The 20,651-nt window shown below is 33.8% G+C and overlaps 1 protein-coding gene across 1 annotated transcript in view; it reads right to left on the reverse strand.

Annotated features, from left to right (window-relative positions):
* Nucleotides 1-3,198: 3,198 nt before the first annotated feature.
* Nucleotides 3,199-20,651, reverse strand: part of CIP2A (cellular inhibitor of PP2A) — a 35,487-nt gene continuing 18,034 nt past the window's right edge. Inside the window, exons 11-21 of the mRNA XM_019651171.1 lie at nucleotides 20,148-20,289; nucleotides 18,962-19,061; nucleotides 17,003-17,121; nucleotides 14,575-14,770; nucleotides 13,459-13,533; nucleotides 13,253-13,363; nucleotides 9,233-9,429; nucleotides 6,476-6,589; nucleotides 6,152-6,234; nucleotides 5,308-5,447; nucleotides 3,199-4,258 (exon numbers count right to left, since the gene is read on the reverse strand). Coding sequence (XP_019506716.1) covers nucleotides 4,088-4,258; nucleotides 5,308-5,447; nucleotides 6,152-6,234; nucleotides 6,476-6,589; nucleotides 9,233-9,429; nucleotides 13,253-13,363; nucleotides 13,459-13,533; nucleotides 14,575-14,770; nucleotides 17,003-17,121; nucleotides 18,962-19,061; nucleotides 20,148-20,289 — 1,448 coding nt within the window. The 3' untranslated portion in view covers nucleotides 3,199-4,087. The remainder of the gene's footprint in view (nucleotides 4,259-5,307; nucleotides 5,448-6,151; nucleotides 6,235-6,475; nucleotides 6,590-9,232; nucleotides 9,430-13,252; nucleotides 13,364-13,458; nucleotides 13,534-14,574; nucleotides 14,771-17,002; nucleotides 17,122-18,961; nucleotides 19,062-20,147; nucleotides 20,290-20,651) is intronic.

Raw genomic sequence — 20,651 nt, forward strand, 5'->3', positions numbered from 1 at the left:
GCTTGAATAACAGTGTAGATAATGTAGCGGAGACAGAATCATGCTCACTACTAATTCCCTGCCAAATGCTCGGCTACTTAGCGGAAAATTGATTTTTAATAACATAATGAAAGTGTACCCTAACCTACTCTATTGACATTGAAAATGTCATTCTCTTAGGCAGCACTTCTGGGCCTTACATAAAAAGCCCTTTGCTATGTATCCTAGGATTATACACCTTTTTCTGAGACACCAAGAACGTATAAAAACACTGGGTTCCTTAAGGAATTAGATAACTAAAAAAGTGCATTTACTTGGGAGGAGAAATTACTTCTCACATTTAATGACCTTTATGAAGGGCTATATTGTAACTCAATGTGCAAAAACAACAAAACAAAACAAAACAAAAAAAACCCCTGGGTTCTGAAAATTATGGCACCTCTCCTTTATGGTGATAATTAAGCTTTCTCTGGAGTATTTTTGAAATGTTTAGATGAACACAAGCATAAACAAAACAGACCTTACAGAGTCTTTGGATGACAGGAATAAAGTCAATTAGCTACAAAATGCTGAAAGGAGTAAGATTGTGTAAGATTTCAAGGTAATTTGCAGATTCAAAAGAACCCATGATTTTGTTTCCTTTCAACTTATGGATTATAGAAGCATACAATTTCAAATACTTATCACTCATTATCCATATTATAAAAATTAAATCACTTACTTTTTAAAGGTATAGGTCATATTTGTTTTTTTTTTTAAACACTATTTTGAAAATGTAAGTTCAGTGAAAATATACAATTAGTTTCTTAATTCAAAAGACTTATTTATAATTCTAGGTAATATGCATTTAATATTTATTGATGATCACTGAGAGATCAAGGCAAGTGACCGAAACAAACAGAATCTCATGATCTAAATGAGTAATTCTCAAATTAGGGGGTTTGGAAAAGAAAATAATATCCAAAGGGCCCCGTGGCTTGAAAAAAAATATTCACTATGCTTTTCTTTTCACTATTACTTTTCTGAAACTACAGAAAGCAAGTCTCAAATTCTTGGCTTATGAAAATATACACGTGAAAAGGTACATATTCTATTAATTATAAAACTATAAGTGCTAAATTTTTGTCAATGATGTAATAAATGCTACCATTTAGATTGCTATTCACAGTATATCATAATATGACAAAAATGTTTGATTTCCTCCCATTAAAAAGTAAAATAACCATTTGGTGACCATGAGAGTAATAACTGATTCAGGCAAGAATTAGCAATGAATGCTAAAACTAGTGGATGAGAGTTGAAACAAGTTATTTAGAGTATCCCCCAAGTTACTTATTATTTCCAAAGGGAAAAGTAGTAATGTTATGTTGAGGGCACTGTGTATTGTTTCCTGCAAATAGGTAAATATATTATGATGTTGTGAACCAGGGTATTTGCTTATTTAAGCAAAAATTATAACACTGTCTTGGAAGTTAGCAATGTATACAGATATATGTGTCAACTCAAAGGATGGGGAGAGGATAAACGGACTGACATAATTGCAAGGTTTCTATATTTTATATTAAATGGTACAATATTAACTCCAAGTGGACCGTGAAAGTTAAGGACTTGTCAAAACAGATGCAAAAAAACAAGACCCAACTATTTAGTGCCTGCAAATTCATGCAATTTATATATAAGACACAAGTTAAAAGTAAATTGACAGAAAAAGATATACCAGGCTAACAGAAAACATAAAGGCTGGAGTGGCTATAGTAATATCAAGACAAAGATTACCAAAGATAGAGACATACTTCTTAATGATAAAAGGGTCAATTAGACAGAAAGGTCCAATAGCAAAGTTCCAACTGTTTTTATAAATAAAGTTTGTACTGGAAAGGCTATGACACTGGACAGCCATGCTAATTTATGTATGTTCTGTTTATGGCTGCTTTTATGCTATGTTGGCAGATGTAAAAGGAACTGTGTTATTTAATGTACACTTGAATATAAATTTTTCTCAGCAAAATTTTTAGAGAATTTAAGTAATTTTAATATAATGATGCACTTACTTCATTTTGTTTTATCCATTGGGAAATGGGTATACACACACATAGAAATCATTTGTAAATCTCTGACTATGGTGGTGGTTCAAGTTTGCTTAAAATAATTTTAAAAAAAACACTTTTTTTTTTTAAATCCGAGGTTCACAGAAACAAACAGCAAAAAAAAAAAAAGTACACTACACAGTAAGGTTAAGAAAAACAATCGGAATACTATGGAAGATGCTATTAAAAAAACAAACAAAACAAAAAACCAGGAAAAGTGAAGAATGATGATTAGTACTCACTTTTAAAACTAAGTACAGCTTTTTCCTTGTAGACAGAATAGATCAGAAACAGGTTAAAACTGTATTAACAAAAGGCTGTTAAAAAATATATGGAGTCTCTGTCTATAGAGGTTTTTAAGAATAGGCAAATTGAGTGGTTAAATAAATGCATACTTGCCAGAATGGTCTAGATCTGCACTGTCCAGTGGGATGGCAATTAAAATTAAAATTAAATAATATTAAAAATTCAATTCTCCGGCTACAGTAGCCACATTTTATGTGCTAAATAAGAGCCACACGTGGCTAAAGGCTAGGAAAATAAACAGTGTAGACAAAGGACATTTCCATCATTACCAAAAGCTCTGTTAGGCAGCACTGGGCTAGGTGTCTTGAGTGTCTAAGTTATAAAGGTACTTTGATTTTCCCTAGAGCTTTTGGTTCATTTATTTATTTGTTTTACAAAACTTTTTGTTTTTTTATTTTACAGAGCCTTTTGTTCTTCAGACTTATGTATCCATTTAAATATTTTTTTCATAGTAAATTGAAAATGCCTGCAGTTTTACAAAATAAATAGAATGTACTCTTTATAGAATAGCAATTTAAAATGTCCTACTTTGCACAATGCTTTTAAAAAATCTGCATAACTGAACAAAATGCATACAGATATATATAACTATTATAGTTTGGTATTATTTAATGTAATTAGTGAATTACAAAAATATATTTATGTTTAATTTCTAAACATAAATTCAGATATACTATAATTGAAAGACAGAAACCTAAGTTCACCTAAGTCAAATGGAGATATAAATAGCAAAGAAAACACCAAGTAAAATTAATATGTAATAGTATAGCAATAAAATCAACCAAAATATTGATATAAAAACTCTTCTTAAACACTGCTTGGAACATTTGATTCAAATGAAGAGTACTGAAAAATTCCCTTGTATTAAAGAGATACATGAAAAATATGTAACCTATACTTTAAATTAAATGGCCCAATTAAAAACTATTTAAATGAAAGACAATACATTAAATAAAATTCACATAGAATTAACAACAAATAAATCTCTGAATATGTAAGGAAGGAGAGAATCCAAGTTATCCTTATGGAAATGAAAAGAAATACATAATTGACTGAAGTGATATGGGCGGGCCAATATGCACCATTTTAAAAACAGTAAAACTATTGTAAAACTATCATATAAATAATACCACGTTATTAGCTTTTTATGTGACAAACAACACAGTCATTTAACACATCAGCTATATTCTAATTTGTATACATTATTTCTTTTATATTCATTGAATTTGTATCAAATTTAGAACTTACACCATGCATCTTATTGCATTTTAAATAAAGTAATAAAATTATTTTAAATTCACTGATATTTTCTTGTGTGGTACTTTAGAGAAAAACCTCTCTGGCAATATTATGAATTGTCTCTTTTTACTAATTGCATTTTCAACTTATTAATCTTTAGGATTGACTGTTAACAAAAAAAGTTTAATTTTAAAATCTAAATGAAAATAAACAATCAGAAGAGAGTGGAAAGCAACCAAGGAAAAGTAAAAACTTTAGAAAAAACAATAATGGAGGTTAAGAATATTCTAATATAAGAACCAAAAACGTTAAGCAATAAAAGCCAGAAATAGGAAGTAAAACTTTAAGACCATATAAAAACGTGTATCAGATCAGGTTCTTTACTAAATTAATAATTAGATAATAATTCTCTATTCTTTTGGAGTCACAAAATACTGTCCCTACCCCACCTCCCCCAGAAGATAAATACATAATGTCTATATACTGAGATTCACAGTTTCTGGATTTATTTTTCCACCACTTAAACTGTGGATCATTGCTATCATATGAGAGTGTTTGTTCAACTCCTCTTGCTGAAGTTTCACCAGAGACTCTTTCTCTTCCAATCGACCTTCTAATTGGGCCTTCTGAACCTCTAGGGAAGAAGCCTGAGAAATTGGGGGGGAGGGAGAAGAGGAAAACAAACAAACAACTTAGCATATTTTCTCTTCTCAGATATTTTAAGATGTCCTTAGATTTTATTTGTAAGACAACCATTTCAAAAGACATTACAAATATATATTATATTTTAGTTAGCTTAATTATATGGTAGGTTTAAGACAAGTAATCATTAAACAATACAATATAAATTGGGAAGGCATGTTCGATTTGTCTTTTTAAGTCAATGCTAGCAGCTGAAATTCTGTAGAAATTACAGTACTACATATTGCCATTTAGAATTACTATTAAGATAACCACATTAAAGCAGAACCAGGAAATCTGTAAACGTGGCATGGAATCTGTTGCCTCTACCATCACTTATGCTCTGTAGTTGTTCAAACAGTCTTTTAATCCGGGTCTGTTCTCATCTTCCTGGTAGTATATGGGCCAGAAAGCCCTATTCACAGCTACCACACTCAAGCAACCACGATAATGTAGAAAGAGCAATGGATTTAGATTCAGAATATGTTAAGTCTACTGTTCCACTTGGCTATGTGACTATCCTTGATCAAGTAACACAACCCAGTTTCATTTGTAGGTTGACAATAATTAACAGTAATATATTAACATATTTGTTAAAGAGAGAAGGATTAAGATGAATGTTTTGAAGAGCCCTTTGCAAATTATAAAGTTCTAAATAAATGTGAACTACTATTATTATTACCATCCCTATAAGCAAAGAGGCAGTTATATACCGATATACAGCTACTTGTATGTGAACATCAAGAAGTGGAACCCTTTTCTGTATCCCTTGCCCACTTAAAAGCAGATAAGTGCTGGCACACAGTATATATTTAATAAATGTTTGATTTTAGTAAATGCATATTTTCACATTGTGAGAAAGTCCTCATAACAAACAATCATTAAACCACTTTCAGAACCTAATATTTTCTAAACAAAATTACTAAAGATACAGAACATTAATTTATCCAAATTCACCTTTTTCACAAAATAAGACTTTCATTTTACTGCAAATGAAAACTCAACAGAATCTTACCTTAATACTCAATTCTTTCCTTATCTGTTCTGTTCTGGTTAATTCTTTTCTAAGGATATCAATGGTTTCTTCCTTATCTTCCCTTTCTTTCTGTAAGACTTTAATCTTTTCTTCTTGTACTTTTGTTTTTTGTTGCAAGTCTTAAAACAAACAAACAAGCAGTCAGCTATATGCTCAGAGACCCTGAAAAGCATTAGTAGCTATAATGTCAGAAGAGCAAAAGAAAGACAACAAGTAACGTGAAGAAATGTCTTGCTGAAAATAAGTTTTACACTATTTGGTGAATAAAAGCCACCATGAAACTCTTCCACTATACCAATATTCTACAGAAACAACCAAATCTCCATGTCTTACCCTCTTCCTCTGTTCTAAATATAATATAGTAATGAGGTGAAGGACAAACCACAGAGCTTAAGGGTTAGAAGAGAAAGGGAGAGAGAAAACGATGAAAAATTATGTAGGTAGATGATGTCTGTGCTCTAAGGCAAGTGAGTTAGAATAAAAATGTTTTTGTGGATCATTTCAGAGCTACTATTATAAAGAAGTTAGTAACTAAAAGTTACCTAGCACTGCCACCTGCTGTTACATTCCTTTAAAATGTTTTATTTGAAAAACGGCAATAAGCAAATAAACAAAAAGGCAATCATTTCCTGCAACTCCCAGTTTTTAAAATCAATCTAACTAAACTGCAATGTGAAATGTTATGATAAGAAAAGGAGAGCTATTTAGGATGTGATTTAAGGTTTTAAACTAACAAAAAGCCAAAATAAAAACCACTCATGCTTTGATTTTCTTACAACACAAGGCATGTTAAAGTATAAACAATAAATAAGAAGATACTTACTTGCTAGTTTACATTCTCTGTCTACTAGTTGGTTGTGTATTTCTTTTCTCTGTTCTTCTCGCTCTATTAATTGGGCAACAGTTCTGCAGTTATAAAAAAAAAAAGGAAACATCAATGAATCATATCATTTCTTTTTCTCCTCACAAGTATTTTAAGAGAAAATTCCTAAGAATAGTAATTACCCTTAAATTCTGCCAAAATGTTTTATGTCTAAAATAAGTAAAAGTTCTATTAATTTTATCTGTAACAAAACAATGTTATCAAGGAAATTGCTTTGTTTTAGAAAATTCCAAAATAATTAGAATAAAGAACTAGAGATTTTACTTTTCATTTTGTTGCTTGAGTGACTCATTCAACTTTTTCACTGTCTCAATTTGTTTATTCAAAGAATCACATGTGATCTGTAAATCTTTATTCTTCTTTTCAGTAGTTTCATTCCTGAAAAGACAAGGAGATGAGTTGGTATTTTTACGGAGGAAAACAAATGAGAAAAGAAACTCAGTTTTCTTTACTCTTTCTTCTAATCAAATTGCATCCCCTGCAGGTAAGAGAAGGAATGTTATGAACAAGCAGAACATAAACAGTTAGATTAACTCTAAAAGACAGTAAGGACATGTTTTGGCTGACTGAGGTGATAAAAATTGCTAAGAAATGGAAATGTGCGGGGCATTAACCTCCTATTTATGGATATAGAGCTTTATTTTACAGAGTGCACTGCATTACATAATTTGCTATAAAATACATACAGCTCTCTTTATAGTTAGGTCCAGAAACTGAAACAACTTCCGTAAAAGTCTGTCATCATTAACCTTTTGAGCACAATATATGTCTAAATAATCAAATTAATGAATAAAGTAGTTGAGGATTCTAAATTTCTCTTGCCTCTTTAAAGCGCTGCATCGAATAGTCATACTTATTTTACCTGCAAAGTAAACAAAGAAAGAATCCTTTCTAAAGTGATACTCTGACATCCAACTATCTTAAGTGTGAAAAGTTTTTTAAAGATAGAGCTAGGGCAGCCATTCCAGAGGAACTGCATTGCACATCTTATTCCTCAAACCTCTGGAATGCGTGAACTGGACAAAATAACATTTGGACTGGCCGCACCAACACTGTATTTCAAACAACTCTGCAAAGCTAACAAGAAAGTCGGCAGCCTGACTACCGAACTGAAAGTTAAAGATGTTCTTTAGAATGACTGCCACCATGTATAGGTAAACACTAACTTAGCTTACCTGCACCTATAGAAATTCCCTCTTTCCATCCATGAAATTCTTTCCCTTCCTCTTCTCATAAATACCCCTTGCCTGACTCCCTAACTGGGAAGACCATTTGGGTTTCTGCCTGAATCAGTGCTTCCCTAAGAGCTATTCTTTGTATCACAAAGCTTGTTGCCTTTCAGTTCTTTCTGTTGTTGTTATTGCCTTTCACTTTGGCATTTTATTTTTAGGTTAACGTAAGCATAATGTGTCCTTTTCACTTTACTAAGTACTAAGATAAACAAACTAGCAGCACTAGCCAAATGTGACCAGAAGTGTTTTCTCTGTCCCACACAGTTTTTTTTTTTTTATATCTAAAATGTGAATTTCTTCAGATAGTCCCCAACATTACAGATGAGCTTTCCCCATCAACTTCATTTACTTGTTACCCACCTGGCCCCTCAAAGCAGGAGTTTTACTTCTTGGCTACTCAATCACTACCTGGAACATCAGCAGGTCTGAGAAACCACAGGTTTCTCTGGCACCAGTTAATTACTCTCTCTTACACCTTAACTTAACACTAATAGTTCATTTTATCAGAGCTGCCTCAAACAATCAGACTTTGGAAAAGGTTGTTGTTGGGGGAAAATATCCAGTTTAGAAATCACCATGTCATTACACATCTTCTAGATGTTATACATTTTCCACCCTTCATTTTTGTTGATGGGCAAATAAGAACATGGATCTCACAAAGTTAAGATTTTCTCTCTATATATATTAACAGCATAGAACAGCAAAATTTTTTTCAAATCTTAACCAATCTTAAAATATAAGTTAAAACAAGGAACTATTTAACTAGAGTGCTTTCATTGGTCCTGGTCTTCTTTATAATTCAGAGGTTTTAAGACAGGCCTAAAAGATAAAAAAAGTTTGACAAGGGAGGGAAAAACTATCAATCTCATACTTGACATAAATTGGTATAGCCTTTTTAGAGGGAAACTGGGCAATCTATCAAAAATTTAAAAACACATGCCCTTTAACCCAGCAATTCACCTATAAGAATTTATTCTACAGATACAGTCACATATATAAGTAAACTATATTCAGTGACACGAAGGAGATATACTGACTACATATTCTGAGATGAGTTAAATACTAATACTCAAATTTCCATGCTATTAGTATGATGCTGAATGATACGAAAGTGTTACTATTCAACCATGTTTGATCTGAAGAAATTGCCAATTCATATGGTTAAACCTAATACAAACTGTGACAACTAAGGTCATTCAGCATTATTTACAGTGCCTAACTACATACCAAGCACTGCTCTAGGCCCTAGGAATCTGTCAGTGAACAAAACAGATGAAACTTGCCCTTGTGGTGCTACCATCCTAGGTGACTGTTGACTACATGACAAATGAAAGCAGTGGAGTCAACTAGAAGGAGATAGAGACCTGTATTCTGTTCCCAACTTTGATACTGAGTTTAAGTAATACTTCATTTCACTATGACATAGGTTTCTACTTATCTTATGGTATTATCAGAATATATGGGGGTGCCAAAATATGTATACACATTTTAAGAAAGAAAAGCCGTATTAAAATTGTAATACTCAATATATACCGGTAACAAAAGATGAATACAAGTCACATTTGACTTCTGCAATTACAAGAGGTGCTCAAACTGGTTACCATCAGCATCCAGACACTTCTGATTATGATGAACTACTGCTTGAGCAACGTGATCTAAGTGTCCACTTGTATACATTTTTTTGGCACCCCCGGTATGTATACTTACAAAAGCATTTTAGTCACAGAAAAGCAATGCTGTGTGTTCACTCCAGATTCTAACCTTACAGAGAAACTTTTACTTTATTTACCTCTGAAGAAGTTCCATGTAGGATTTTGTTAGTACTTCATGTTCTTCAGCCACAGACTGTAACTTCCTATTATGTTGAAAGAGATGCTCAATATCACTCTGGGCTCTTTCTGATTCAATCTGCTGTGACTTTAGCAACACACTAAGCTCTTCGTTTTTTCTCTCAACTTCTCTCAACATACCAGCCAGTGTCCGTGCCTAAAAGAAAATGGAATAGAGAACTTTTCCATTATCATATATATAATATGCTCAGTTTCCAGAATTTAAAAGATTTACCAAATATCCAATAGGCTAGCATCTACTGGGTTATATAAAGGTTTATTAGTCATAATATACTTATTACATAACTACTTCTAATGAATCTGACATTGTTATAGTTTAACTTAATAGATTGTTCTGAAAAATCAATCTTAGACCAGATTCATGGAAATGAACACAAATATAAAACATGAAGATAGATCTACATACATACAATACTCAATTAAAAAGGTATGATCCTTGGGGCTAGTCATCAACACTAAACCACAAAGTTTGCATACATCAGTTTTCCGATTTCAGGTAAGAATTAAGAGTAAGATCTTAACTATATTACAGATGCTTAAGTAATGCTTAAAATTAAGTTAGAACAATCAGCAAACCTAGATTCAATATGAAAGTATTTGTGACATGAAATATTAAAGAAACAAGAAAGTAACTACCCCGTTTCCCCCAAAATAAGCCCTCACATGATTTTAGATGCCAAAATATGGCCCCTTGATATACTGAATATTTTAAGCTGAAGGAGTTTGTGGAAAAGGCACCCTTCTCCCTGAAACAGGTCATAAAACCTCAAGTGAGGGGTGCGTGCCCTCCATATCCTGGAAGAATCATGCTAGGGCTTCTTCTCCAGCTAGGTCTTATTTTCAGGGAACTACGGTAGAATAAAAAGTGGACTTTCCTGCCTTCTTTTGCCACCCAAAATACTGCTTATTTTGAAATGCCAGATTAAAACCTAAGCCCTTCTGTTATTATGACAGAGTCTGTAAAGCAGTAATATCCAATTATTTATAAAAAGCCTTTTCAATAATATAGATAAAACTAAATTCTCCAATAAAATGTAAGACAAAACCAATTAACATAGAATATAAGAATGTGCTATGAGAAGGGAGAGAAAAAAATGATTTTAATATCACTAATTTTCTGTATTGGAATTTATAATAAATTCAACATACCATCAGTTAACAATTAAGACAAATGAATTGATGTTAAAATAATAAAAAAGGAAAAAAAATGGTTATTTTTTTTAGAATACCTTTACTGTGAAGATTTAAAAGGTATTTTACTTGTCACTAGTATTAATGCGTCTTTCAAAAGTCAAACAACTTTACTATAATTCATTACAAAATTCTCACTCATGTGTACATTATGTACACATACATACAGAGTACAGTACCACACTTTCCGAGCACCTACCACGTGCAAAGTCAAGTACTGTGCTGGGGGTGTGGAGATTCAGAAACAGACTCCGACTTCAAGGGTGGGGGTGGGGTCATACAAATTATACATGGTGTAAGAAGTACTATGTGGATGAAAAAGGGGTTCTGCAATACATCTGACAAGTTCAGTGACTGAAAGTATCCCAACAGGGTGATCTGATTATAAATTCTTAACTGAGCAGGTCATGGTGGATAGTTATGCCCCAGGCATATAACTTCTTTAGTAAAAGGTTTATCTTTGCCTTAAGCAAACTCTGTCCATTGCTCTTGTGCATCTAGGTTAACACATCTTTGAAATGCCTGATTAATGTTCTTTTTTCAGAACTGTCCAGGCATAACCGCTCAGAAGGGAGCACAGGACCTTGTTAACGATCCTGCACTTTGTTTTCTACCATCTTCATGAATCTTCCTTATGTTTTCCTTATGTTAAAGTTATAAAAGAAACTGCAAATCTGTCATTTTCCAGAGCATTTGAGATCTTGTCGTCAGTTTGGCACAGATAAATTCTTCTAAAAATTATATACAGGTTAGGTGTTTCTTATGTCGATAGTTATAAAGAGGTAAGCACAAGGAAAGATCTACAGAGGAAGAATCAACAAACGTGTGGGAAGGAGAAGACCAGAGAAAGCTTACTGGGAAGTGAAGGTATTTAAATTAAAGTCTAAAGGATTATTAAGAATTAGAGAGGAAAAGGTGTTCAGACATGGAAGAACAAGTGCAAGGACAGGGAAACATAAGAGTATGTCAAGTTTCAGAAACTGCAAAGTAATCTAATATGGTTGACTTCAGAGAATGTACAGAAATGCAAGGAGATGTGGAAAGAAAAGTATTTAGAATCCTCATATGCCAAGGAATTTAAATTATCTTCTGAGCCACTTAAGAATGCTCAGCACTGGAGTGATAGGACCAGATTACGGCCTCAGGGATCACAGTGCAGGTGGAAGGGAAGGTTAAACAGAAAAGAAAGATGACTCTGGCAGTACATAGTGGATGGGTGAGCAGAGGGCCCTAGACTGAAGGTAAGAAGACTAATAAGAGGCTCTGCTGTGATTCATATAGAAAATGAAAAGGATCTGACCTGTGGCAAATAGGGGCAAGAACAGACACAAGACAGAAAAAAGTAATGTTTAGGTAGAATCAACTGGACTTGATGAATGACTAATTGTAACTGTGTGATTTCTATGTTTAGAAAACTCTAAGAACAGGTGATGGAAGGAGAACTGACTCTGGGTGGTGAGTATACAATATGATATATAGATGATGTATTACAAAACTGTACACCTGAAACCTATGTAACTCTACTAACCATTGTCACCCCAATAAATTTTATTTAAAAAAACAAAAGTAGAGGGAACATACAAGAAAGAATTTTTACAAGGGGAGGGTGATGAATTCAGTATTGCTTATATTGAATTTGAAGTATTTGCCATCTATTTAAATGAAGCTATACAGGAGGCATTTAGTGCTTAGAAAAAAAGGATATGGGCTCAACATATAAAACTGGGGGCATTAACATTCTGGTAATGATTGTAACCATGGACCACCTAAAAAGGGGGAAAGGATAAATACTGAGAAGTGGAATTGCTGGGTCATATGCTGGTTCTATTTTCAGTTTTTGGGGGAACCTCCATACTGTTTTCCACAGTGGCTGCACCAATTTGCAATCCCACCAACAGTGCATGACAGTTCCCTTTTCTCATCATTGCTAACACTTGTTATTTGTTGACTTTCCGATAATAGCCATTCTGACAGGTGTGAGGTGGTATCTCTTTGTGGTTTTGATTTGCATAACTTTGCAGGGTGACAGATGGTTACTAGACTTAGTGTGGTGATCACATCATAAGGTGTATAAATGTTGAATCACTATATTGTATACCTGAAACTAATATTGTATGCCAACTATACTTAAGCAAAAAAAAAAGGGTGGGTGGGCTTCAAACATAATCCTGGGAAAACCCAACATTTAAAAGTTGAATGGAGAAAAAAAAAAGCCCATAAAGGACATAGGAAAACAAAACAAAACAAAATAAACAAAACAAAAACAAACTCATAGATACAGAAACAAATTAACAGTTGTTAGATGGGAGGGGGACTGAAGGAATGGGTGAAAAAGATGAAAGGGATTAAGAAGTACAAATTGCCAATGATGTCTCAAAAAAGTCACAGGGATGTCAAGTACAGCATATAGAATATAATAATATTGTAATAACTATTTATAGTATCAGATGGGAATTAGAATTATCAGGGTGATCACTTCGTAAGGTATATAAATGTCTAATCACTAACTATGCTGTACACCATATAATACAGTATGTCAACTGTAATTGAAAAATAAATAAATAAATCCATCAGGGTAGAAAGAAAACCAGAAGATTATGGTATAATCAAAACTAAAGGGAAGAGGCTTTCAAGATGGAGAGAGGCACTGTGTCAAGTGCTGAGGATAATTTACTTCAGTCAGAGCAAGAAAGATATAACTAATCTTTTGACCATGCTTTACTTCATTTATTTTTCTACTAATCAGATGTAGTCTATATTGTACACACCTCTGTCTCAGCTTGAGTTCTCTGACAGCGATATTGGGCAATCAGTCTATCGGCTTGTGCGAGGGCTAGAGCTTTTGCTTCCAAGAGATCTTGTAGCCTGCTTTCTTTGGACTATTAAAAAAAAATACCATTAATTTTCATCATTTACTAGAAAACATCTATGAAAGCTTAATTGTTACATACAGTTAAAATAAGCCTGTACTCACAGCTAATGTAGACAGTTTCATCTCATATACATCCATTATGTCAGATATTCTCACATCATTAATCTGATCCTTTACCTAGGTTTTAATACAATAAAGTCAAAAATCAGAATTTTTTTTTTAAAGATTTTTATTGGGGAATTGGGGGGATGGGAACAGTGCTGGGGAATTGGGGGAAGGGGAACAGACAAGTTGCTGTCCTTTTGTTCTTCAGTCTAGTTGTGCAGGATGTTGCTTCACTGGCCCAAGTTGGCACCATCATTGCGCTCTTCCTGGGCGAGGCAGATCAGTCGCCGGCTTCTGGACGGCCGCTCACAGCGGCTGCTGGCCACTCACGCTGGCTGCTGGCTACACCTCGTAGCCCATGGCAACCCACCTGCCGTCGCCAGCGACTCATAGCAGCCTAGCTCCAGGTTGAGCTGTTGTTCAGCATCTTAGCTGTAGAGGGCAGTGTCACTGGCCCTCATATGTGGGATCCAAACCGGGGCCCTCTGGCATCCCAAGCCAGTTCTTAACCAACGCGCCACTCGGCTGGCCCAAAAAATCAGAAATTTTAACATGAGAAAATAAAAATAAAATGTCTACTATAAAAATAAATCATCAAAACTTAATGAATAACAAAGTAAAAATAAATGAATGCCATAGCAGGCAGTTCACAGACATTTCACTAACCTGGCTACTGCAGAAGATAACTGGATAAAATTTGAAATACGTGTGAGAATTTAAAATATATTTCTTAAGCTGAGGGTGTTGGGGGAGGGTGGGTTGGCTGGAAGACTAGGGAAAGAATGATAGCTGTGTTAAAATATAGGAACTTTTGAGCTCTGAGCAACAGCGGTTCGATTCACAGCCTGAGCTGAGCAGCCGCTGAGCTGCCAACAGGTAGCAGGATGGCTCAGCTAAAAAAAACAATAAAAACAAAAAAAATAGGAATTTTATGGCTGATGTTTTCTTACTTTATTTAGAAACTTTCCAGAATATTATATTTTATATTAAATGATAAGGTTTCAATAATCAAATATGCATCTAACGTTGTTGAAATAAATATTATAATCAGGGCTGACATTTATTGATATGTACTGAGCACAATCCCATTTATAATGGCTTTTTATTACTCACCACCACTCCAGACTGAAGTTTCTCTATTAATTCCTCTATATTCAATCCAGGAACTCGATCTTTCAAAAGCGGAGGAGTTAAACATTTTACTGATGTTGGAAAACTGTGACTTAATGATTGCAAAGGCATTCTTCTAGGCATATTTTCTGTTTCCTGCTGTCTATAGGCATTGTTTGCTGCTATACTTTCTCCAAGTCTAGATGAGAATCAAAAATAAATAATTACATAAAAATAGAGCAAAAGGCACAGTTAGTACAGATTTAGGGGATCTTTTAGAATGGGTCTTTTGGGAATAAGTCTTCAAATATTTTTGAAATAATCTTGGTGTCTATAATGAAGTAGGATTTTGTGAAATATCCTCAATTTGCTAGAGGAAACTTTTTTCCACTTACAACCTTTTATAATGACAAGTCCACTTCTGGTTTGGGGGTACTAGAACTAATTTGTGAGTGTGGATTATTTGCAAAAATTAAGGAAAATGTTATTGGTAGCAATAACAACATCCTTCTTACCATGGACAACATCACCTGGCTTTTACCTATGTCCCTCACCCTTTCCCTTCCTCAGTACGTTTTTACCAACCTGACTTCCATTCTGCCCCTTCCATTTCTCCCATCTTATTCCTATCTCTGGGCCTTTGTACAAGCTGTTTCTTTACCCTGAACACTTTTCTGACCAGACCTGCACAATGTTGGCTCTTTCTTATCATCAGGTCTCAGTTCAAACTCATTTCCTCAGAGAAATGACGTACACATTGTAAAACTTACTTCTTTCAACTCATCTCCCAATTAGAATGTGAACCTCACAACAGAAGTCCCCCTTGTCTAATTAACTGCAATATCCAAAATGCTTAGAAGACAGCCTGGCACATAGGTGGCCCTCACCAGATGTTTGTCAAATGTTTAAATAAAACAAACACACATTAAAACCTACCTAAGCATCCACCCACCCATCCATCCATCTAGCATATAATTTCACCTTATTAAAGTGTCTTAAGATAATGTAAAGGAAGGCACACATAGATATAAATGGACACCTGAGACAGTGTCCAGAAAGAAAATTATACAACACAAGCAAGACAGGGATGACCAACACACAGTGAAATGGGAAGGCCTCACATACAAGGACAGAAGATGAGACTCCCACTTGCAGTGAGGCTGAGGCTTTCCACTCTCAAGTGTGGGGGTTTTGCTCCATGTCAGGGTACCACAGCAGAAGCACACAGGCCACCACAAAATGAAGCAGCTTTATAGACCATTTCTCTCTTGTGACTTGAGATGGTCCCTATTTGTCTGTCTATTTCTTAAAAAATATTTATTATAAACTGAAGGGAATTTTGATTATGTTGTGTCTAGGTATTGTTTTCAATACTTCTTCATCTCTTAATTTATGACTACTTAAAATATTAATTCTGAAAAATGTTTGCTAAGTCAGTTAATAGAAATGACAGAGGTTAGCAAACTTTCTTAAAGGACAAAGCAGTAAGTACTTTAGGCTTAAGGGTTATTTAGTCTCTGTTACAACTTCCCAACCCTGAAGGCATAGCATGAATGTAGACACAGATAATATAATGTGAGGGTGAAAGGATGTGGCCTTGGCCACATAACAAAACTTTATTTATCAAAACAGGCTTCTTTCTGCTGGCTATAGTTTGCTGACCCCTGGCATGTAGAAATGTCTTACCTGTTTATTGCTTCAGCTTATTCAAACTACTTTACAAGTACATTTATATAAACCACTTATATTTTAAAAAATTAAAGTAGAACCCTACTAGACATTTTGTCAACCTTTTAGTTTACAGACAGCTATGAAACTCTAATTTTTTTCAAACATAACTGCAAATATTCTCTTAATGTTTAAAATTAATGAGCATAGTGGATAATTCTGCTTGGCCATTATCTATTTCACTTTCTAATAAAAGCACAGAATTTTTCTTTAGGAACCCTCCCACCTCCCATCCACCTGCCCCCACCTCCCCAGCTCCCAACCTCCAGCCCTTGCAGCTCTCATAGCTAAATCCCGGGCATTTGCCACGGTCCACTCCTTGGCAAGTGACCCATGTATGGTTAATGACGGTGATGCTTCGACTTACCACTTAGACAACTAGGAAGGAAAAGCTCTTTCTAGGGAGAAACTAAATTGGTAGGCTATACACTTAGTCCAGAAGCTAAATTGAAAAGAGGTGGTGAGAGACAGAGGGACATAGTACCTGCATAACATATTTAACCATCTGGATCTAACATTTCTTTGAGTATACACCTGATCTTTTCAGTTGGAATCAATTTTTTTTAATCACTTGAAAAATTCCTATTACGATGAAGTCTTCGATTCACTAAATTTCTAATCTATCCATACTGAGGCCTACTAAAGAAACACAGCAGGATATTCCAGCACTATAAGAAATACAGTGCAAATGATTATAACTCACACTAAGGCAGGAAAATCTGGCAGTGGAGCAGCTTCCAATAATATTCCCAATCCAGACTGGACTTGTTCTCTATTATCTGATGTTAAAGCAAAAGCCAAGGGAGTAATCAAGCGTGGATCCTTAGGAAATCAGAAACCAGAAAATAAGAGACAGAAAGAATACATAACGTCATCTTTTAGAATAAGGTGAATAAACAGACCTAAGTCATACAATAATTCTAGTCAAACTCTAAAGTGTTTCTATCCGATGTTTGAACATACTTATTAGTCTTCATCTTGTTATAACTGTCTTAGCAATCAATATGGACACTAGCTTTAAAAATGTGACAGAGTTTTTGAATGCTTTTGACTGTACTTATGAAAATAATGTTTTGATGAATTTAAAATATCATGCACAACTGATGTTTTTAATTATTGTTTTATTCTTCTAGCTACCATCTAAAAGAAAAACTGGCTGAAAGAAAAAATGGCTAATCATTTCCAAATTAAAGTAAAATATAAAAGTAAAATTCAAATTAACTCAATAAAAATTTTAATTTAGTGACTGAAACAATTACACTTAAAATGTAAGTCCTTCATGTCAGTAAATATTTTATATTAGTACTGTAAGACCCAAATTGCCTATTATGAAAAACATCTCCTAAGACTTGAAATAAATTAGTTTGGCTCAATTTTTTTTTTTTTTTTTTAGTTTAAAAAGTTAATTTAATTTAATTTATTTATTTATATATTTATTTAAAAAGAACATTTCACTCTTGTAGAAAATTTGGTGAATACATGAAAGTATAAAGAAAAATGTAAATCTCTGCTAATATCTTTGTGTATTTCCTTTTTCTATTTGGTTTTTTTCATAACTGGTCTTATATGAAAAAAATATGGAATGCTTTACGAATCTGCGTGTCATTCTTGCTCAAGGGCCATGCTAATCTTCTCTGTATCGTTCCAATTTTAGTATATGTGCTGCCAAAGCGAGCACAGTTTGGCTCAATTTTTAAGTTTAGTAAGTTAACAGAGAAAACTATTAAAAAAATATTAAAAATGAATCATTTATAACTATCAACATTTTACAATGGTGAGTATCTTGTGGGTACTCCAATATAATCTAATGCCACAGAACCATGACAAGAGCTGGCCTTCTTCATAAACTCCATGCTAACCCTCCATCACTCCTCCCATGGAGAGAGATCATTATTTCCACTTCGTAGTCAGGAACTTGGAGCTCAGAGAGGAGAAACAGCTCGCTTAAGTCTGCACTGACTCATAAGTAGTGGAGCCAACATCTGAGCCCCCTGTCTTAAGCATTATGCTCTCAAAGCGTACAAGTAGCCGCTGCCTAAAGTTTCAGTTTTGGCTTCTACCCTGTCTATAGAGGCCATCAGTCATCATTGTTATTATAGTAACTTAATTCACACATCTGTTAAATATCTAATATAAACCAGGTTTTGTGAATATCAAGGTAGACATCTAGAACTCTTACTCAGCTACTATCATCAAAATTTTTGAATTATTTTCTGCACACACTCTTTAATCTTACTATCACTCACAATCAAGTCTTTTTCTTCCAGATGTCTCCCCATCCCCTTAATGCTCAACCTCATCATTTCCAAACAAAAACAAGAACCCCCAAACAAATACTACTTCCCCCACCACCGCAATGCCAATAGAAATAAATGAAGAAAACTGAAGCAGGACACACACACGCAAAGGCTGAGGAGGCGCCACCATCATGAACATTCTGTCCATTAGCACCAGGAGCACTTAGGTTCAGCTCCTGCGAAACCATGTAAAATAACTGTGTAGTGAGATTACAGCTACATAAGACAGTTAACAACTTTAAACGTTCCTTTGAATGCCAATTCTAAGAAAATTATCTTCTAAAAATTAGGACTATTAAAACAGAAACACATTGGGGAGCATTTACATATGAATAAACTTGAATATTTGAAGAGTTTAAACTCACCTGAAGGATTTTGTAGAAGCTTACTTCCATACCAGGAACCAACTGTTTAAGTTTGTTCATCAAGTCAAGAGTTTTCAAAATTACATCAGCAGCAAGTTTGCTTTAAAAAGAAGTCATATTTAAATTAATAACTCTAAAATTGCTTAGAGCTTACTGTTATCCATAATGCAAAAGAAAAAGAAACACCAACATCATTGTTTTTAAACCAAGAAGATAAAGTATTATATCTTTTCAGAAGTAAAATTATCATTGAGAAGAAAAATATCAGAGACCAACCTTTTAAACCAAGACCCAACTAGAACAAACTGGCAATAGTCTAAGTTTACACAGTGTTTCCTTTTCTGCTCTCAAATACCACACCACACTTATAGCTTCTGCTTCAAATTACTAGCAGCATTGGCAACATGACTTATTTAATTCTTAGCTTTGTCACTAGAATATCAACAGTAGAGGGCAACCTCAGGCAATAAAAAAATACCTAATATACTGAATTAATTATATTAAGCTATGTTGTCAGCCATATACCTGAAAGGGAGTATAAACAAGTAAACAGACAATCCTTGTTATTGAGGAACACAATTACTGATATTTATGGAAATTGGAACGAATGGTGGTGTCTAGTTAGCAAGTTCTCAATAAATTCTTAGATGGACTTAATTCATGAAGGAGGAAGGGGATACAATAATATCACTATCGGTGAAAATCTACCTTTAACCATAAGTCTTGACATACTAAGGTAGAAGAGCTGTCTTTGTCATTAGGAAAGCTTCTGCAGTGACTGATTTCTTTGTAATAAAAACTATCCCTGTTTTTTCATGCTTTTTTTCTTAAAAATATAAACTTAAATGAACATAAAAGTAATTACTGAGTCAATGTCAAAAAGGATTCTCCAGAAATGAAATATAAAAGTATAAAAGACCCTTACACAATCACAATAAATTGAAACAAAACAAATCTAAACAATGAAAAACAAATCACGTTAATATATTTCTTCAGAAACATGTGATCTATGAAATGAATAATTTTTCTAAAAATCATTATGAAAATATTTTTAATTCTCTGCTATACTTTGAGTTAACAGAACATACCCAAGGTTGAGCCTCCAAAAAGGATGAGAATCACTACATCTTTTGATTTTTATTAAGTTCGGCCTTACCATTTTACAATTTGGATTTCATATACTTACCACAGTTCAGAATCTGCTACCTTTGTTCCAAACCCCAGGTCAATCTTGCCATATTTAAACTGTTGTTCTATTAGAGTGGCACATTTGATAGTAGTCAGAATTTTTGCAATATGTATTTTTAGAGTATCATCTCCACACAGAGGTAAGTTTTGTTAAGGGACACAAACAAAAGATTCTCATAAACCTTTATATTTGTTAAGCACTTTACAGCACTTAAGGTGATTTCATACAAATTATCTCATCACTGCAATTCAGTGTAACTTTTATTACATTAGCTCATAGACATTAAGAAATGAGAGCTCAGAGCATTTATGTGACTGGTAAATGGCAAGAGATGGATGATACAAAAGTTTCTGACTCCAAGGTATAACAGAGGGAATCTGTTTCTTTACTAGATATTAGTTTTTTGTTAGCAGGTATCACAATGGTTCAATAAATATTTGTTGAACTAAAGGAAGTTATTTTCTCATACTTTGTATATTGTAAGTTATTTTGAATATCATT

The sequence above is a fragment of the Hipposideros armiger genome, unplaced genomic scaffold (assembly GCF_001890085.2).
Source record: "Hipposideros armiger isolate ML-2016 unplaced genomic scaffold, ASM189008v1 scaffold_154, whole genome shotgun sequence".
In the NCBI taxonomy this organism is placed as follows: domain Eukaryota; kingdom Metazoa; phylum Chordata; class Mammalia; order Chiroptera; family Hipposideridae; genus Hipposideros; species Hipposideros armiger.